Source organism: Motacilla alba, chromosome 6 (assembly GCF_015832195.1).
Source record: "Motacilla alba alba isolate MOTALB_02 chromosome 6, Motacilla_alba_V1.0_pri, whole genome shotgun sequence".
NCBI lineage: Eukaryota > Metazoa > Chordata > Aves > Passeriformes > Motacillidae > Motacilla > Motacilla alba.
Window position 1 is genome coordinate 34,973,271 of NC_052021.1, and position 20,846 is coordinate 34,994,116.

Sequence of the window (20,846 nt, forward strand, 5' to 3'; positions counted from 1 at the left end):
AATATTTCACGGGGGCAAAAACCCCCACGTTTTTCCGTTGTTTTGTGAGAGAGGAACGATAATTTTTAAAAGCTCTGAAAATCAGCAAAATGGGATAAAATCCCAAGCATGCTTTTCCTAAAGGCTGGAATTTCTGATTATTCCACAGGGTTTCTGTCAGAGAAAATAAATAGAATTAGACTTTCTTTCCTCCACTCCCGCAGTTGATATCAACTAGAATGTATTTATGGAAAATGTGTAGTTTTCTATATTTTTCTTTGTTTTCTTTAAAGGTATTTTAGCCTGTAGGAAAAGACAATAAATGGAGATCTAGCAGTTTATTTTGCATTAATTTGCTTTTTGAGAATTCAGATAAAACATTGTTGATTAACGTGTCAGAATTGTACATGACATCGACCCAGTGAAATTCCAGGCTGTTTCATGCCCATCTTTTTGACAGCACGGGGATCAGAGTGCTCTGGGTTGATTCCTGTCTCTGCATCAGGAGGATTATCGGGCAGACCAGAATAACCATTCACTGTTCCTGGCACGCTGCACTGCCCACCACCAGGCTAATCCTGCTTCCAGATTTATGGGCTCCAGGGGCCAGAACCTCGTTTCACCTTGACAGCACCCCAGGTTCTTTTCCACGGAATATCCTGGCAAAGACCGAGGGAAACGGGAATTTGTCACCCTGAGCAGCAGCCTGGTGTCGCAGGTGGCTCTGGGTGCTGATGGACAGCAGGGACCAGGGGACACCCTGGGGCTGTGCTGGCACCAGTGACCGTGGGGACACACCAGGGCTGGCATCTGGGCAGGTGACCCCAGGCTGAGGGTGCAGTGACACCCCTGAAGGATGGGATGGCATCCGGGGGGACGCGGACACGCTCCAGAAGTGCCCTGGAGCCAGGCTGGCACACCTGGGGGCTCACCTGGAGAGGAGCAGCTCCAGGGAGAGCTCAGAGCCTGCCAGGGCCTGGAGGGGCTCCAGGAGAGCTGCAGAGGGGCTGGGGACAAGGATGGAGGGACAGCACACAGGGAATGGCTCCCAGTGCCAGAGGGCAGGGCTGGATGGGAGATTGGGAATGGGAATTGTTCCCTGGCAGGGTGGGCAGCCCTGGCACAGGGTGCCTATTGTAAATCAGGGGCAGCTCCGACGAGGGGAGAGAGAATGATGAGGAGGACTCCGTCTTATCAGAAAGCTAATTAAGAACTTTATTACACTGTGTTATTCTGTACATCTAAAACTGAACCTGCCGTGCACTCACCCTTGCTCACACCTGCACAGCACTGCGCTCATCCCTGATCCTTCCGTGAGTGTCCCGACAGTCCCGACACAGACACGCTCCTGGCCCCGACAGGCCAAGGGAACAAAGCATCCTCACTCTGGGTGAACAATCTCCACACTGCACTCTGCTTTGGCTGGGTGAACAATCTCCACACTGCTCTCTGCTTTGGCTGGGGTACACAATCATCTCCACACTGCTCTCTGCTTTGGCTGGGTGAACAATCTCCACACTGCACTCTGCTTTGGCTGGGGTACACAATCATCTCCACACTGCTCTCTGCTTTGTCTGGGGTACACAATCATCTCCACACTGCTCTCTGCTTTGGCTGGGGTACACAATCTCCACACTGCACTCTGCTTTGGCTGGGGTACACAATCTCCACACTGCACTCTGCTTTGGCTGGGGTACACAATCATCTCCACACTGCTCTCTGCTTTGTCTGGGGTACACAATCATCTCCACACTGCTCTCTGCTTTGGCTGGGGTACACAATCTCCACACTGCACTCTGCTTTGGCTGGGGTACACAATCTCCACACTGCTCTCTGCTTTGGCTGGGGTACACAATCATCTCCACACTGCTCTCTGCTTTGGCTGGGGTAATCAATCTCCACACTGCTCTCTGCTTTGGCTGGGTGAACAATCTCCACACTGCTCTCTGCTTTGGCTGGGGTAATCAATCTCCACACTGCTCTCTGCTTTGGCTGGGGTACACAATCATCTCCACACTGCACTCTGCTTTGGCTGGGTGAACAATCTCCACACTGCTCTCTGCTTTGGCTGGGTGAACAATCTCCACACTGCTCTCTGCTTTGGCTGGGGTACACAATCATCTCCACACTGCACTCTGCTTTGGCTGGGGTGCACAATCTCCACACTGCACTCTGCTTTGGCTGGGGTACACAATCTCCACACTGCACTCTGCTTTGGCTGGGGTACACAATCATCTCCACACTGCTCTCTGCTTTGGCTGGGTGAACAATCTCCACACTGCACTCTGCTTTGGCTGGGGTACACAATCTCCACACTGCACTCTGCTTTGGCTGGGGTAATCAATCTCCACACTGCTCTCTGCTTTGGCTGGGTTAATCAGTCTCCACACTGCACTCTGCTTTGGCTGGGGTACACAATCTCCACACTGCATTCCACTTTGGCACAACACAGGCACAGCAAGCCAGATGAGAATTGTGTTTTCTTTCTCTGATGTTCCAAGAATGTGAGTTCCAGAAATATTCCTGGGAAAAACTGTGCCTTGCTTTTGTCCGTGAGGAGAAAGGTGGCTACAGGTGCCCGGAGCAGCGGGGGCTGCCCCTGCCCCCCGGCAGTGCCCCAGGCCAGGCTGGGTCTTGGCTCATTCCCCAGTCCAGGGGGGTTCCAAGAGCTCCCATCCAGCACCCCAGGGTGCTGAAGGTTCAGGGCGCTGCACTGGCCGTGGCAGCTGTGTCCAGGCTGGTTTCTCTGGGGTGCTGCACGTTTGCAGGTGTATGATGGTGCCTTGAGCTCCGTGTTTCTTATAACCACCCTTTAAACCCTTTTACACCACAATAACCAAACAACAGCACGTGCTCAACAATTGTCAGCTATTTCACAACAGTTTTGTTTTTAACAACTGGAGCGGCACGTGGGACAGAATGCAAAATGTCTAGGGTAGAAATTTATTTTGATTTAGGTGAAATGTACATTTTTGCGTTGAGTTTGTCGCTGAAAACATAGTTTGTTCTGACTGCTTGTTCTTGCAAAAAGCTATGTGTCACTGTAGGACACGAAATGACGACACGCTCACCGCTGCTCTCAAGGTGAAGGGAAAAGGGAATGTTTATTTTCTGACTCCAACATTTATAGATTTCCAAAAGTGACAGCGGATTGGAGGGTGGCAGTGCCACCTCTGCAATGACACTGGACAGACCAACAGCCCATCAGATTTCTCCTCCTCCATAAAAGCATGCAGAACAAGGAGGTATTTACAGAAATTGTGTGAGAAGGTTCGTTACAAGAACACAAACATCAGAAGGCTCAGAAAATCCTAAAAAATCAGAGCGACACCTATGCTCAGAGAAACTGCTGCAGCTGAAGGGCAGAGATCAGGGGAGACAGCGAGGGCAGCCTGAGCCAGGAATGCTTTCTGATAAAGAACGAGCAGCAAATGCTGTGCAAAACTGGTGAAATGAACATGTATCGACCTCTTGGGAAATGTATTTGAGAGGGGGATAAAAAAGGATCCGGAGTTCCCAGAGGCACGCAGGTTTTGAGGGGAGAGGAACCCACATGTGTCCAGCGCTGTGACAAACACACCGGCTGTACCTGTGACAAACACAAACACACCGGCTGTGCCTGTGACAAACACAAACACAAACACACCGGCTGTACCTGTGACAAACACACACACAAACACACCGGCTGTACCTGTGACAAACACAAACACAAACACACCGGCTGTGCCTGTGACAAACACAAACACACCGGCTGTGCCTGTGACAAACACACACACAAACACACCGGCTGTACCTGTGACAAACACACACACAAACACACCGGCTGTGCCTGTGACAAACACAAACACAAACACACCGGCTGTGCCCGTGACAAACACAAACACACACACACCGGCTGTGCCCGTGACAAACACAAACACACACACACCGGCTGTACCTGTGACAAACACAAACACAAACACACCGGCTGTGCCTGTGACAAACACAAACACACACACACCGGCTGTGCCTGTGACAAACACAAACACAAACACACCGGCTGTGCCTGTGACAAACACAAACACACCGGCTGTGCCTGTGACAAACACAAACACAAACACACCGGCTGTACCTGTGACAAACACACACACACCGGCTGTACCTGTGACAAACACAAACACAAACACACCGGCTGTGCCTGTGACAGACACAAACACAAACACACCGGCTGTACCTGTGACAAACACAAACACAAACACACCGGCTGTGCCTGTGACAAACACAAACACAAACACAAACACACCGGCTGTGCCTGTGACAAACACAAACACAAACACACCGGCTGTACCTGTGACAAACACAAACACAAACACAAACACACCGGCTGTGCCTGTGACAAACACAAACACACCGGCTGTGCCTGTGACAAACACAAACACAAACACACCGGCTGTGCCTGTGACAAACTCAAACACACCGGCTGTGCCTGTGACAAACACAAACACACACACATCGGCTGTACCTGTGACAAACACACCGGCTGTACCTGTGACAAACACAAACACAAACACACCGGCTGTACCTGTGACAAACACACACACACCGGCTGTGCCTGTGACAAACACAAACACACACACACCGGCTGTACCTGTGACAACACAAACACAAACACACACACACCGGCTGTGCCCGTGACAAACACAAACACACACACACCGGCTGTACCTGTGACAACACAAACACAAACACACACACACCGGCTGTGCCCGTGACAAACACACACACAAACACACCGGCTGTGCCTGTGACAAACACAAACACAAACACACCGGCTGTGCCTGTGACAAACACAAACACACCGGCTGTACCTGTGACAAACACAAACACAAACACACCGGCTGTGCCTGTGACAAACACACACACACCGGCTGTGCCTGTGACAAACACAAACACAAACACACCGGCTGTGCCTGTGACAAACACAAACACAAACACACACACACCGGCCTCACAACTTCCACAGAAGTCGGGGACTTTGCTTATGTCCGCATGTCACAGGGGGACACGAGACACGGGAAAGAGTCGTGAGGGGAGGACACGTGACGCGGACGGGCCACGTGACGCGGGCGGAAGCGCGTGACCAGGGCGGACGCACGTGACCCTCGGTTGCCGCCACGTGACCGGCGCGCGCCCCCACGTGTCCCTGGCTCGGCCCGGCCATGGCGGGCGCGGTGGCGGCCGCGGGCTCCGTGGAGCAGTTCCAGAAGCTGCTGCAGCGCCCGGACAGGTGAGGGGACACCGCGGGGAGGCGCCGGTCCCGTTCCTGGGTCCCTTACCGGGGCTCCCGTCCCGCCGCGCCATCCCTCCGGCTCCGCCATGGCGGCCGTCTCCGCCTCACGTCCCTCGGTGCTATCCGTTGGTGCCATGCCGGTGTCACCTCCGGGGGTGCCAAAACCGGCTCCCGTTCCTTGGTGCCATCCTGGCTTCCCCATCCCGGTGTCCCCTCTTTGGGTCCTCGCTGCCATCCCGCTGTCCTGTCCCTCGGTGCCATCCCGCTGTCCCCTCTTTGGGTGCCATCCCGGTGTCCCGTGCCTCCTTGCCATCCTGGGTTCTCCATCCCGGTGTCCCCTCTTTGGGTCCCGTCCCTCGGTGCCATGCCGCTGTCCCCTCCCGGTCCCCGCAGGGCACAGCTCGGGAGGGGCCGGTGCTGCCGCAGTGCCCGGTAAAACCTGCGCGGGGAAGATAAAAAGCCCCAAATGGAGACAAACCAGTGGGAACAGCAGTGGCACATCAATGGGGACAGCAGTGGCACATCAATGGGGACAGCAGTGGCACATCAATGGGGACAGCGGTGGCACTGCAGTGGGGACAGCGGTGGCACTGCAGTGGGGACAGCAGTGACTTTGCAGTGGGGACAGCAGTGACTTTGCAGTGGGGACAGCAGTGGCACTGCAGTGGGGACAGCAGTGGCACTGCAGTGGGGACAGCAGTGGCACTTCAATGGGACAGCAGTGGCACTGCAGTGGGGACAGCAGTGGCACTGCAGTGGGGACAGCAGTGGCACTGCAGTGGGGACAGCAGTGGCACTGCAGTGGGGACAGCAGTGGCACTGCAGTGGGATGGGTGTCCTGATTCCTGTTTTCTGAGTGAATTCCCATCACGTTGTGTCTTTCACTCCCTGTTGCCGTTCTCTGGTGGCTTTGACCTCTGTTGAAGTTCCCCTGGCTTGTCACTGCTGTCACGGCAGGTGCTGGGGCCCGTGGGGCCGGTACCCAGTGCGATGGGATTCCCGCTCACACCTTTAAATGCTGTGTGGAGCCGATCCCAAACGTGCCTGGAATGACTGAAGGCAGGAGGATAACACTGCAGCGTGACAGGTTTTGTTCCGCACGGCCTCAGCGCTGCTCCTGGGCTCCGAACGTTCCCTGGGAAAGGAAAGCTCCTGGCTGTGCTTTAAAGGGTTTTTTATCTCAGTGATGCCTCAGGTCTGGCTTTTCCATGTTTCCCATTCTGAGCTGCTTCAGTGTGTGGGGCTGGGCTCACAGCAGGGGATGCTGAGCTCTGCACAGAGCAGGGACACAAAACAATTCCTGCTCCAGCTGGGACCAAGGACAAATGAGCCAAAGCTCAGCCCAGGAGCACAAACAGCGTGGGCTGGAGAGAGGAAAACAAGCAGGGTGGGAGTGCCTGGGCTAAAGCTGGGATGGGACAATGAACTGCAAGGTGCAAATGGAGCAGAACTGAGCCAAGGGAGAGACCCCGGGAGCGCTCGTGCATTTTGGGACCATTTGGGTTCCTCTTGGGTTCATTTTGGGACCATTTGGGTTCCTCTTGGGTTCATTTTGGGACCATTTGGGTTCATCTTGGGTTCATTTTGGGACCATTTGGGTTCCTCTTGGGTTCATTTTGGGACCATTTGGGTTCATCTTGGGTTCATTTTGGGGCCATTTTGGTCCATCTTGGGTTCATTTTGGGACCATTTGGGTTCATCTTGGGTTCATTTTGGGACCATTTTGGTCCATCTTGGGTTCATTTTGGGACCATTTTGTTTCATCTTGGGGGCAGCCCTGGCTGGGCTCTTGTGCTGCCCAAGGTGGATCCATGGAGGAGATCCTTGAATAAATCCCTGCTTTACTCTGTGCCTCTGCCCAGCCTCTCAAGGCCTCACAGGCACGTGGTGGGGTTTGTGGGTTTTTATGGAGTCCCCATTCCTGGGGGTGGCACTCCGGGCTCTGGGGACAGGGTGGCTGTCGGGCCCCCCTGGAGGGCGATCCTGGGGGCGTTTCCCAGGCTCAGGGGCTCCAGGATCCTGGTGTTTCTGGCAGCTGTCCCCAGCAGTGCTGTTTCTCCCCAGGTCCCTGGTGGTGGTGCACTTCTGGGCGCCGTGGGCTCCGCAGTGCGCGCAGATGAACGAGGTGATGGCGGCGCTGGCCCGCGAGCACAGCCAGGTCACCTTCGTGCAGGTGAGGCCAGGGGCAGCCCGGGGAAGGGAAATGCTCCAAAACAGGGGCAGGGGCCTCCTGGGGGGGCCTCCGTGGCTTCACGTTTCAAATGCCCCTCTCACATCTGGGATCCCGGAGGTGCTGCTGGCAGGGATGGCTCAGACTGGGAATCCTGGAATGCCTTGGGTGGGAAGGGAGCTCAGAGCCCATGCAGTGTCATCCCAGAGGTGCTGCTGTTATCAGGGATGGCTCAGACTGGGAATCCTGGAATGCCTTGGGTGGGAAGGGAGCTCAGAGCCCATCCTGTGTTATCCCAGAGGTGCTGCTGGCAGGGATGGCTCAGACTGGGAATCCTGGAATGCCTTGGGTGGGAAGGGAGCTCAGAGCCCATGCAGTGTCATCCCAGAGGTGCTGCTGTTATCAGGGATGGCTCAGACAGGGAATCCTGGAATGATTTGGGTGGGAAGGGAGCTCAGAGTCCATCCAGTGCTATCCCAGAGGTGCTGCTGTCAGGGATAGTCAGACAGGGAATCCTGGAATGATTTGGGTGGGAAGGGAGCTCAGAGTCCATCCAGTGCTATCCCAGAGGTGCTGCTGTCAGGGATAGTCAGACAGGGAATCCTGGAATGATTTGGGTGGGAAGGGAGCTCAGAGTCCATCCAGTGCTATCCCAGAGGTGCTGCTGTCAGGGATAGTCAGACAGGGAATCCTGGAATGATTTGGGTGGGAAGGGAGCTCAAAGCCCATCCAGTGCCACCCCTGCCATGGCAGGGACACCTCCCCCTGTCCCAGGGTGTCCAGCCTTGGGGATGTTCCTGGTTAAGGGATCTCAGGATTCCCAGGGGGTTCCTGTGGCACTGGAATGACCCTTCAGGAAGGTGAATTCAGCCCCTGCAAGGCTGTCACTCTGCTTTGTGAGACCCTCTGCACATCCCACTGGGGTCCAGGGGAAGGAGGAAGGAATTCCCTTCATCCACGTGCTGTTGGTTTGAAACCAGATCTCTCTGGTTAATGAGGCACTTGTGGGATGCTGAGGGCAGGGAGCAGTGGGGCAGCCAGCTGTGTGTGAGTGTTTTAATGGGATTTTTACAGCCTTTAGGATGTGTGTATGGTTTTCTTTAACGATTCCTCTCAGCTGGTATTTGTAGAATTATTGTAATGGTATTTTATGACTTAGAGCTTCAAAAGACTAATCTTCAACGCACTGCAAATTCAAGATGCTTACATTTACCTGGAGTTTGGTAGCTTTTACTCAGCCCAACAAAGTCTGGAATCTCTCAGTTGCCTTTTTACTATTCCTGTATCATTTATTTATGACCTTTATTATTCAGCTGTAGTTTGTATTTTAATAACGAGGTTCCAAAGTCATCCAGGGCTGTGACACCAAGGTAGTGGCACATCCTTCCCCCAGCTTCCCTCCTCCCAGTAACTGTAATATTACTGGTGTTCTTGCTTAGAGAAAATAAGCTGATGAAAGCTCTTGGGTGAATTTTACTGATACATTTTGGAGGGAGGAGCTCCTCCAGAGGAATATATTTGATTTTGGCAGTTCTTGGTGGGGTTTTTGTGTTCCAGAATATCCAGCCTGCCTTTGAATTGGCAAGCCCCTGTTACCTCCTTGGATGTTTGGTTGGAATGAGTGTGTTCACATCCCAAAACACTCACAGACAGCGTTTTGGGAAGCTGTGCCAATGAGAGCAAGTTCCTGAAATATGAAATGAAATCTGTCCTGTGTGATGTGGAGCATAAATATTGAAACAGGAAATTTTGCTGGGAAAGAAAATGAGTGTTAGAGGTGGAAGTCATCATTTGCCCCTGGAAAAAGAAGCAATAATTGGAATTACCTATTCTCTTTCAATTTTGAATAAGCTTTCAGTTCAGTTCCAGCTGGATGTAAGCTTTCATTTCCTAGCTGTCGTTTCTCAGTTGATTCTGTTGGAGTGGTGACGTGCAGGAGGAGGCTGGGGCTCACTTTTGATGCTCTGCTTTGCCTGTCTAATTAGTGGGTTCATTAGGAGCCTGTGTAGCTGGAGCAGCTCCAACTCTGAGCCAGTGAAGATTCCATAGCAGATCCCTCCGTGATGGAAGTGGGAGCAGTAATCCCAGGCTGGGCGCTCAGCAGCCGTGCAGGGGTTAAAAATCAAGTAAAAATCAAGTTAAAAATGAAGTTTAGCAGCACCAGCTGAAGGAGCAGCTCCTTTTCCCCTCCTAATTTGCAGGGGGCTGCAGATGTCAGGGGTGATGCAGAGCCCCCCAGAGGGGCACAAAAGCACCTCTGTGATGGTGACATCACCGGGGGCAGTGATTTATGGATTCCAATATCGCAGGAGCTGCACAGCATTGAGAATTTACTGGGTCAGGAGTGCACCAAAAATTGTATTCACAGCCTCCGGGCATCTTTTGAAATGTGCAACAAAATAAAAACCTCTGAACCTGTTCTGACACCGTGGAGGTTCAGTGCCACGGCAGCCCAGAGAGTCTCATTTAAATGCAAATGTCTCCCAGACTTCAGCAGCAGATCCTGCTTAAATGTATAAAATGCCAGGGAGAACATTCCAGGATTGACACTCGCAGTGAAACTTTAAAGAAGATTATGAAAATAATCCAGGTTTTTTTTTGTTTTTTTTTTGGTTTGGTTTTTAGCTGGAAGCTGAGGCTGTGCCTGAAGTGTCTGAAAAATATGGAATTAGTTCTGTTCCAACGTTCTTGTTCTTTAAGGTAAGAGGAAATGGATTTAAGAGGAAATGAATTTAAGAAAAGTGGATTTAAGAGAAAATAGAATCCATGTGGACTCTTAATACTCAGACTTTTGTAATGCTCTACCAGAACCATAGGAGCTTTCTCAGTGAGGACACACCTCTGTGACTGATTGAATTCTATCCAGTGGAACCTAAAAATGGAAATAGACATGGTTTTTGCACTTTTTATGGAATAGTTCAGGGCTTCCTTAAGTGCTTCGGGATTCATACATAGTTTCTATTTCGCCTGTTGTACTTGGGTCAAGGAATTTGCAGCAACATTTCTTTGTGTTGCAGCTGGGGAAAAGACCCAAGTAAATATGGTAATAACAGAAATAGCAATTCTGTTTGGGTGCTATTTGCCTGTGAGGGTAAAATGGATACTATTTTCTTAAATAAGTATTTCTAGAGGCAAACTTGGTGCTGTTACTGATGCCTTGGGGTGGCTGCCCCGAGCAGAGGCTAGAGAAGGTTCAGAGGATAAAGTGGGTATTTAATAAAGCCTTCAACAGGTGCCCCTTGGCAGTCAGAGCCTCCCAGAAGCTGCACCCAGGATGGGCCATGGTCATGGGTTTTTCAGGCAGATACCAGTTTGGTTTATGTACATGTCAGGGGTTAATCCTGCAGTTCAGCTTCAGGTGATGAAGTTATTTACCCCCAGTTTGCTCCTCCCCAGTTCACTTCTGTTTATACTTTTCAGGAGCTGAGGCTGTAGGGTGTCCTTGAGTTTCGGGCCTGGAGGGATTGTTTAGCCTGACCAAAATGAGAGGACAGTTAACCACAGTTTGTATGGAGTTCAGAGTTAGGCACTAGTGCAGCGTGGGGTCTGCAAAACAGGCTGAAATCCCTCAGGCATCCTTAGTGCCAGCAAGGCACGAGCCTGGCAGTGCAGCCCCTCTCTGGAAAGCCAGGCTTAGCTGGGCTGTGTGTGCTGGGCTTTGAGCCCAGCCTGGATTAAAGGCTGTGTGTGCTGTGCTTAGCCCAGCCTGGCCTAAAGGCTGTGTGTGCTGTGCTTAGCCCAGCCTGGCCTAAAGGCTGTGTGTGCTGTGTTTAGCCCAGCCTGGCCTAAAGGCTGTGTGTGCTGTGCTTAGCCCAGCCTGGCCTAAAGGCTGTGTGTGCTGTGCTTAGCCCAGCCTGGCCTAAAGGCTGTGTGTGCTGTGCTTAGCCCAGCCTGGACTAAAGGCTGTGTGTGCTGTGTTTAACCCAGGCTGGCCTAAAGGCTGTGTGTGCTGTGTTTAACCCAGCCTGGCCTAAAGGCTGTGTGTGCTGTGTTTAACCCAGGCTGGACTAAAGGCTGTGTGTGCTGTGCTTAGCCCAGCCTGGACTAAAGGCTGTGTGTGCTGTGTTTAACCCAGGCTGGACTAAAGGCTGTGTGTGCTGTGCTTGAGCCCAGCCTGCCCTGCGTGCTGTGTGTCCCCTGCCCTGCGTGCTGTGTGTCCCCCTGCCCTGAAGGCCACGTGTCCCCCTGCCCTGTGTGCCGTGTGTCCCCCTGCCCTGAGGACCATGTGTGCTGTGTCCCCCTGCCCCGAGGGCCATGTGTGCCGCGTGTCCCCCTGCCCTGAGGGCCGTGTGTGTGTGTGTCCCCCTGCCCTGAGGGCCATGTGTGTGTGTGTCCCCCTGCCCTGAGGGCCGCGTGTCCCCCTGCCCTGAAGGCCATGTGTGCCGCGTGTCCCCCTGCCCTGAGGGCCATGTGTGTGTGTGTGTCCCCCTGCCCTGAGGGCCATGTGTGTGTGTCCCCCTGCCCTGAGGGCCGTGTGTGCTATGTCCCCCTGCCCTGAAGGCCATGTGTGCCGCGTGTCCCCCTGCCCTGAGGGCCATGTGTGTGTGTGTCCCCCTGCCCTGAGGGCCGTGTGTGTGTGTGTCCCCCTGCCCTGAGGGCCGTGTGTGTGTGTCCCCCTGCCCTGTGTGCTGTGTGTGTGTGTCCCCCTGCCCTGAGGGCCGTGTGTGTGTGTCCCCCTGCCCTGTGTGCTGTGTGTGTGTGTCCCCCTGCCCTGAGGGCCGTGTGTGCTGTGTCCCCCTGCCCTGTGTGCTGTGTGTGTGTGTCCCCCTGCCCTGAGGGCCGTGTGTGCTGTGTCCCCCTGCCCTGTGTGCTGTGTGTGTGTGTCCCCCTGCCCTGTGTGCTGTGTCCCCCTGCAGAACTCGCAGAAGGTGGACCGGCTGGACGGCGCGCACGCTCCGGAGCTGACGCAGAAGGTGCAGCGGCACGCGGCGGGCACGGCTGGCACGGCGGGCACGGCCGGCCCCGGCGGCGCTGCCCCTGCCCAGGAGCAGCTGCACGCCCGCCTCAGGGGGCTCATCAACGCGGCGCCCTGCATGCTGTTCATGAAGGGCTCTCCCAGGGAGCCCCGCTGCGGTGAGTGAGCCCTCCCGGCTCCCTCCCCGTCCCCCGGGCCGGGCCGGGCCGAGCCCGGCTCCGATCGGCCGGGGCGAGCCCCGCCGGGCTGAGATCCCCGGGAATCCCACGCAGGCTTCAGCAGGCAGATGGTGGAGATCCTGCAGAAGCACGGCGTGGCCTTCAGCAGCTTTGACATCTTCTCCGACGAGGAGGTGCGCCAGGGGCTCAAAGCCTTCTCCAACTGGCCAACCTACCCCCAGCTCTACGTCAAGGGCGAGCTCATCGGGGGGCTGGACATCGTCAAGGTGACACCATTCAATCTCTCTCCTCTTTGGCTTGCCAGAAATGTCCTTGTCTCGCTTTTCCCACCTCATTTTTGCTTTTTTTCCCCAATTTCCTCAGGAGCTCGAGGCATCGGGAGAGCTGGACACGATCTGCCCAAAGGGCCAGAAGCTGGAGGACAGGTGGGGGAATTATAACAAATGTTGAGGTTTTTTCCTATGTTCATTCAGGGGAAACCCTCTGTGAATTCCTGATTTACCAGAAGTGCCTCAAGAATTTATTTACTGGCAGAATTCTTGCAGTTTTTCAGTGTCTTTTGGGGTTTGTACATTTAAGTCCAAGAATCTTTACTTATATTTGTGGTTTAATTCCTGCCTGTTGCAAGAATGTATCTGTTTACATATTTCTAGATCTATTTCTAGATCTATTTCTATATCTATATCTATATCTATATAATCTATTTCTATATATATTTCTATATCTATATCTATATCTATTTCTATATATATATTTATTTATCTATCTATATGTATATATATTTATAAATATGTGTTTCTATATTTATAAATTTCTATACTTACATCTATATATATATATTTATAAATATATCTGTATTTCTGTATTTCCATTTATATTTCTGTAGATATCTACTTTCATATTTATATATCTCTATATATATACTTACATATTTATATATCTGTATCTCTAGGTGGATATATAGATATTGATTCCTTCTCGTCTCTCTTTAACAATTTTTTTCTTTAAAAATAACTGGGAAAATCATCTTTTTAAGCCTTTTCCAGCTTTATTTGCCACAGACTTCCCAGCTCTGGTGTTACTGGAGGGAATCCCTGCCTGGTTCTTCCCCCTGCTCAGTGCAGTGAAATAATTGAATAAATCCCCTGTAGAAGTGCTGATAAACAACAGCCCCAGCACTCTGAGTTCTAGGGATTCATTCATTCCTTGCAGGCTTGCCCCAAGCCTTGGCTTGCTTTGCTTTGAAATGGTTTCACTGGGGCCACAGACCCCAGTCAGTGCTTTTAGCAGGGATTCAGTTGGAGATCAAGGTGAGATGGGCTCCTCTCTAAAACCTTTTTGTTGGAGCCCTTTAAAAACTCATTTTTAAAGCCTTTCAGCCCCTCCCTGTGCTTTGTGAGGAGTTTGTTTGGAAATGAAACACCTCTGGCCAGTTCTTGGTGGCAGTTTGCAAATCGCACAAGCGGTAACTCCATCTACACAGAATTTTCTTGCTGGGCACAAACTTCTGAGGGAAAGAAGGGAATGGGAAGCATCCTCTGCTTCCCAAAGGCTTTGAAAGTTCCCTTAATTTTGTTTTTAGGTTAAAGTTGTCCATGAGCTGTGTTTGTGAGGGGCAGCAGCACCTTCGGGGAGGTTTTAGTGCCATTTTTCACCAGGCTGCTCCATGGGAGATGGGTTCCTGCTGGGAGTGGCACTCCCATCCCAGGGTGCAGTTCCTGGAGATTTATCACTTGGATTTTTCCTCCCCAATTCTGCTTTTTGTTTGGGGTGATAACCGAGGTGTTTGATGTCTTTTCCAGGCTTAAATCCTTGATAAACAAAGCTCCTGTGATGCTCTTCATGAAGGGAAACAAACAGGTAACGTGGGGAGTTCCAGAAAATACTGAATTTTTGCCTTCTTCTTCCTTAACTCAAATCAGGGCTGCTGCAAAAGTTATTTATCTTTTTATTTGGTGCTTCTGTAAACCATAGAACAGCCTGGTTCTGTTATTGCTGAATATTATCTAACTATTAGATATTCCTGTTAGTATAGATGTTAATAGAAATATCTAATGCTTAGATATTGTAATAGATACTCTGATATCTTATAGATGTTTATAATACCTATTGATATCTAAAATTTGCTACATTGTCCTCATGTGAAGAGTTTGCTGTGGATATGAATTATTAATTCATTATAATTCCAATTATAATAAATTTAATTATAGTTAAATTAATTATAATTAGATTAATTATAATGGTAATAAATATAACAAGTTGCTGCTGGTGTTTATTATGGTGAATCCCGGGCAGGGATGCCTCAATATAAATCAGATTTATTCCAGAAATCCATAAAAATCAGGAGATGAATGATGGAAAAGGGATTGAGGAGAGGCTCATCCAGCAAAAAATTGGGGATTGCTGCAGTGCAGCTGGAATTCCATGGATTTCAAAAAGCAGGGACATTTAATATCTGTATTTTGTATTGTAGATGGCAAAATGTGGCTTCAGCAAGCAAATCATAGAAATCATGAATAACACTGGGTAAGGAATGGGGTTTGAGTTTGGGAGGGCAGTTTTGGGGTAAAAACTGCATTTTATGGAAAATATGTGAGAAAATATGAGTGGAATTACTCCCCAAATACAGGTTTTTATTTTTCAATAGGGTTTCAAGGGTCTTCTGAGAATTTTAATGAGGTTTTTTAAGATCACTGAGGAGTTTTTTGAGAATTTTGAGGGTTCTTTCAAGATCTGTAAGGTATTTTTGAGAATTTTGAGGGGATCTTCAGAAATTTGAGGGGTTCTAGCAGAATTTTGAGAATTTTGAGGGGTTTTTGAAAATTTTTGAGCCTTTTTTTGTGAGAATTTTTAGGGTTTTGTGAAGATTTTGTGTATTTTTTTCAAGATTTTAGGGCTTCTCTGAGAGAATTTTGAAGGGTTTTTTGGGGAATTTGGAGGACTTTTTGTGAGACTTTTTAGGGGTTATGAAAATGTTTGGGGTTTTTAAAAAACCTTGAGGTTTTGAGACTTGTCTGAGGGGTTTTTTTTGAGATGTCTGAGGGTTTTTTCTGAGACTTTTGAGGGGGTTTTTGAGTATTTTGAGAGTTTTTTTTAAAGTCTTGAGGTTTTAGAACTTTAAGGGTGTTTTTTTTTTTTTAAATTTTGAGGGGATTTTGACAACATAGAGAAAGTTTTTTGATAATTTTACAAATTTCCTGAGAACTTTGAGGGTTTTTCCAGCATTTTATGAGTTTTTAAAAAAATGTTGTGGGTTTAGAACTTTGAGGGGTTTATTTTTAAATTTTGAGGGGTTTTTTGACAACATTGAGGAGGTTTTTTGATAATTTCATGCATTTCTTGAGAACTTTGAAGAGGTTTTTGCCAGCATTTTATGGATTTTTAAAAAATCTTGAGGCCTTAGAACTCTGAGGGATTTTTTAATAATTCTGAGGAGTTATTGATACTTTTGAGGGGGTTTTTGAGAACTTTGAGGAGTTTTTTAAAATAATTTTGAGGGGTTTTTGATAATTTTGAGGATTTTTTGATAACTTTGAGGGGTTTTTTTTATTCTGAGGGGTTTTTGAGAACATTGAGGAGTTTTTTTCCTGCATTTTCTGGATTTTTAAAAAATCTTTAGGCCTTAGAACTTTGAGGGTTTTTTAAAATAATTTTGAGGTTTTTTTGAGAACTTTGAGGGTTTTTTTTAATAATTCTGAGGGGTTTTTGAGAACATTGAGCAGGTTTTTTTATAATTTTATGGATTTCTTGAGAACTTTGAGGAGTTTTTTCCAGCATTTTATGGATGTTTCAAAATCTTGAGGCCTTAGAACTTTGAGGGGTTTTTAAAATAATTTTGAGGGGGTTTTGATAATTTTGAGGAGTTTTTGATAATTTTGAGGGGGTTTTGAGAACTTTCAGGAGGTTTTTTTTTAAATTTTGAGGGGTTTTTGAGAACATTGAGGAGTTTTTGAGAACATTGAGGAGTTTTTTCCAGCATTTTATGGATGGTTCAAAATCTTGAGGCCTTAGAATTTTGAGGGGTTTTTTGATAATTTTGAGGAGGCTTTTGAGAACTTTCAGGAGTTTTTGATAATTTTGTGGGGTTTTTGAGAACATTGAGGAGTTTTTGAGAACTTTGAGGGGTTTTTTAAAATAATTTTGTGGGGGTTTTGATACTTTTGAGGAGTTTTTGATAGTTTTGAGTGGTTTTTAATACTTTTGAGGAGATTCTGAGCACTTTGAGGGGTTTCCCCAGCATTTTATGGATTTTTAAAAAACCTTGACGTTCTAGAAATTTTTGGGGGCAATTCTTTGCAGCTTTGTGAGAGTTTGGTGAGAATTTTGAGTTTCTTCACCCGTGTTTCTGCTGCTTTTTGAGCATTCCTTCCCAGCTGCAGTGTGAGTAACGTGAATATCCCATCTTTCCCCTCTGCCCAGCGTGGATTACGAGACCTTTGACATCCTGGAGGACGAGGAGGTAACAGAACCTGCCTTCCCTGGGGATGCCTCCCCTGCTGCCTTTCCGGGGCCAGGATTCCCAGGTCATTCCCAGATCATTCCCCAATCCTTCCCTTCTGATCCCCAGGTGCGCCAGGGGCTGAAATCCTTCTCCAACTGGCCCACGTACCCCCAGCTCTACGTCAAGGGGGAGCTGGTGGGAGGGCTGGACATTGTCAAGGTAAAAACTCCACTTCTTGCCTTTATTTGTTGCTTTTAAAATTCTATTTATAGGAATTTTCCTGCCTGTCCCCCACAGAATCCCTGCAGCCACCCCAGCAGGCTTTTCCAGGGAAAGGAGCTTTAATTCTCCAGGAATGACTGGAAAAAGCCCATTTTTACCCCTTTTTTTTCACTTTTCTCATCTTTAATTTTGCTGCTGATGTTGGTTTTCTTTCCCAGAAAACATTCCTGGGGAAAAAGGCAATTTCCTTGGTGGTGTTGGAGCAGCCCCAGAGCTCCCAAATCCCCCTGAGCCCATTCCTGGATGGTCCAGAGGCAGTTCCTCAGGCTGGGGACTCCTGGGGATGCTCAGCCAATAAATCCCATTTCATTCCAAAAATCCTGGGACTCCTGAAAGTCCAGAGATTTGTTTGATTTATTTAAGAAGTGTGAGGATTGCCTCAATTACACAGATTAATTTTATTTACAAAGATTAATTTTACTTCAATTACCTAGATTAATTTTATTTATATAGATGAATGTTACTTAAAGTATTTGGATTAATTTTATTTACAGAGATAACTTTACTTCAAATGCATTGCTTTATTTTATTTATTAACTTCACTTCAATTATGTAGATATTATATTATTATATATAATATAGATATATTATATAATATATAATATATAATATATAATATATAATATATAATATATAATATTATATATTATATATTATTTTTATATATATTATATAATATATAATATAAAGATACTATATTATTATATTAGCTATATTAATTTTGCTTAAAGTATATAAATTATTATTTATTTAATTTATTTATTTATATATATTTTTATTTATTTATTTATATTTATTTAAGTGTAGGGATTGCTTCAATTCTTACATAAATTTATTATTGAAATTATTATATAAAATTATATACATATAAAATTTATATATTTTATAAATATAGAAATAATAATTTTATTTATAGAAACTATTTTTACATAAATCCTGTATATTTATTTTATTTATGTAGATGAACTTTACTTAAATTATATGGATTAATTCTATTTATATAGATGAATTTTACCTAAAGTATATAATTAATTTTATTTATTTAACAAATGTAGGGATTGCTTCAATATAGATATAGATTAATTTTGCTTATATTATATAGATTAACTTAATTTCTAGATTAATTTTGTTTATTTATTTAGCAAGCGTGAGGATTAAATCAAAAAAAGTAATCTGGATAATTAAGAAGCATGGGGGTCTTTTCAGTGCTCAGGAGCAGGAGTCTTGGGCATTGTGAGATGCTGCAAAATCCTTTTTGTTTATTGTATTTCCATTTCATTTCTCTGTGCATCCTTGGGCTGTTTGAGTCCAGGCCTGTGTGTGCGGGTGGATGCTGTCAGTGCTTTCAGTTTGGCTTTTAACGCAGCGAGGTGTGCATGCTGTCCGTGCAGCAAGGTGTGCATGCTGTCAGTGCAGCAAGGTGTGCATGCTGTCAGTGCAGCAAGGTGTGCATGCTGCCAGTGCAGCAAGGTGTGCATGCTGTCAGTGCAGCAAGGTGTGCATGCTGCCAGTGCAGCAAGGTGTGCATGCTGCCAGTGCAGCAAGGTGTGCATGCTGTCAGTGCAGCAAGGTGTGGATGCTGTCAGTGGTTTAAATTTCATTTTTAATGCAGCAAGGTGTGCATGCTGCCAGTGCAGCAAGGTGTGCATGCTGCCAGTGCAGCAAGGTGTGCATGCTGTCAGTGCAGCAAGGTGTGCATGCTGTCAGTGGGTTCAGTTTCATTTTTAACGCAGCAAGGTATGCATGCTGTCAGTGGTTTCAGTTTGGTTTTTAACACAGCGAGGTGTGCATGCTGTCAGTGGTTTCAGTTTGGTTTTTAACACAGCGAGGTGTGCATGCTGTCAGTGGTTTCAGTTTGGTTTTTAACACAGCGAGGTGTGCATGCTGTCAGTGGTTTCAGTTTGGTTTTTAACACAGCGAGGTGTGCATGCTGTCAGTGGTTTCAGTTTGGTTTTTAACACAGCGAGGTGTGCATGCTGTCAGTGGTTTCAGTTTGGTTTTTAAGCAGCAAGGTGTGGATGCTGTCAGTGGTTTAAATTTCATTTTTAATGCAGCAAGGTGTGCATGCTGTCAGTGGGTTCAGTTTCGTTTTTAAGCAGCAAGGTGTGGATGCTGTCAGTGCAGCAAGGTGTGGATGCTGTCAGTGGGTTCAGTTTGGTTTTTAACACAGCGAGGTGTGGATGCTGTCAGTGCAGCAAGGTGTGGATGCTGTCAGTGGTTTAAATTTCATTTTTAATGCAGCAAGGTGTGCATGCTGTCAGTGCAGCAAGGTGTGCATGCTGTCAGTGGTTTAAATTTCGTTTTTAAGCAGCAAGGTGTGCATGCTGTCAGTGGGTTCAGTTTCGTTTTTAAGCAGCAAGGTGTGCATGCTGTCAGTGGTTTAAATTTCATTTTTAAGCAGCAAGGTGTGGGTTAAGGAAGGAGAGCTGCTGGCTCCGGGTGTGGCAGGAGAGGAACGTTCCACCTCGTTCCACCTCGATTGATTCCCTGGTGCTCCTGCCCGGGAATTCCAGCCCCCAGGCACCTCCTGCCCGGAGTCCCCAGGGGTTTATTTGCTTCTTGGGGTTTATGGGTGGCAAAACCAAACCCACCCATGGGTGGCACTTCTTGGGAAGTTCTGTTCCTGTTGGGAATTCCGGAATTCCACCTGGGAGCTCGGGGACACCGAGCAGAACTTCCAAGGTGGGATTTTCCACCTCAGCATTTTGTTTTTTTTCACTAAACCCACCCAAAGCAGAATTTAAATACTTTATAAAGCCCAGAGTGCTGCCCGGGAGGGACGCACAGGGACACAGCACGCCCTGCTGCCAGGAGAATCCCCTGCTGGAATCCTGGGATCATCCCAACACATCCTTTCTTCTTTCAGGAGCTGAAGGAAAGCGGCGAGCTGCTGCCCGTGCTGAAGGGGGAGAACTGACGGGGGAAGAGAAATCCTGGCACAGCCAGAGGTTCTCCTGGAGAAGCAGAAAACTGCAGCCCTGAGGAGCAGCAGACAGGAAATAAACAGAAATATTCTCTCTGTGAAAAGGGGTTTCGCTGGGGACCCCAAAAGGTCAATTAAAATGCAGGGCTCCAGGATTCCTGCCGCTGGGTTTCGTTATTTGCAGCCCTGTCCATCCCAGGAGTATTGGAGGTGAAATGGGAGCTCAGTTCCTTTGGGCTCAGCTCTCATTAGGGGAATGTTGATGGAGCACCATCTTGTGCTGCCCCCATTCATCGTTTCCCTGTCTGATGAACAAGGAAAACACTTTGGGAGCCTTCAGGGAGTTGTTAATGAGCTGCAGCTCTGTCCCCCGCAGGCTCGTTAAGCGGGTGCGCTGATGGCTCATTTGGGGTGCTCAGTCATGAACGTGGGGTTTTGGGGAGCTTTCAGTGGTTTTGGTCAGGGATCTTTCAGGGCTGTGGGGTTTTTGGGAGGTTTCAATGTTTTTGGTCAGGGATCTTTCAGGGCTGTGGGGTTTTTGGGAGGTTTCAGTGGTTTGGGAAATGCTGCTCTGGGATCCTTTAAGGCTGTGGGGTTTTTAGGGAGGTTTCAGTGGTTTTGCTCAGGGATCTTTCAGGGCTGTGGGGTTTTGGGGTTTTTGGGAGGTTTCAGTGTTTTTGGTCAGGGA

General features: G+C 48.2%; 1 protein-coding gene and 1 long non-coding RNA gene across 2 annotated transcripts; both read left to right on the plus strand.

Annotated features, from left to right (window-relative positions):
- Nucleotides 1-5,087: 5,087 nt before the first annotated feature.
- On the plus strand, nucleotides 5,088-20,313 carry GLRX3 (glutaredoxin 3). The gene is made up of 11 exons (XM_038141481.1): nucleotides 5,088-5,245; nucleotides 7,313-7,421; nucleotides 10,044-10,118; nucleotides 12,275-12,491; nucleotides 12,606-12,778; nucleotides 12,876-12,937; nucleotides 14,315-14,372; nucleotides 14,986-15,038; nucleotides 16,932-16,971; nucleotides 17,080-17,172; nucleotides 20,102-20,313. Exons 1-11 carry the CDS (start codon nucleotides 5,178-5,180, stop codon nucleotides 20,150-20,152), a joined length of 999 nt encoding a protein of 332 aa, XP_037997409.1. The 5' UTR covers nucleotides 5,088-5,177; the 3' UTR covers nucleotides 20,153-20,313.
- Nucleotides 18,184-19,305, plus strand: LOC119702847. The gene is made up of 3 exons (XR_005257464.1): nucleotides 18,184-18,605; nucleotides 18,781-18,851; nucleotides 19,248-19,305. It is a non-coding gene; the product is annotated as an uncharacterized LOC119702847 (long non-coding RNA).
- Nucleotides 20,314-20,846: the final 533 nt, after the last annotated feature.

What these genes read in the sequence shown, in the direction of transcription:
- GLRX3 (XM_038141481.1), top strand. Translation starts at nt 5,178, where the DNA reads ATGGCGGGCGCGGTGGCGGCCGCGGGCTCCGTGGAGCAGTTCCAGAAG. An exon ending in GGGGGCTGGACATCGTCAAG is followed by an intron (nt 12,779 to 12,875) that starts GTGACACCATTC and finishes CAATTTCCTCAG; the next exon opens with GAGCTCGAGGCATCGGGAGA. An exon ending in GAAATCATGAATAACACTGG is followed by an intron (nt 15,039 to 16,931) that starts GTAAGGAATGGG and finishes CCCTCTGCCCAG; the next exon opens with CGTGGATTACGAGACCTTTG.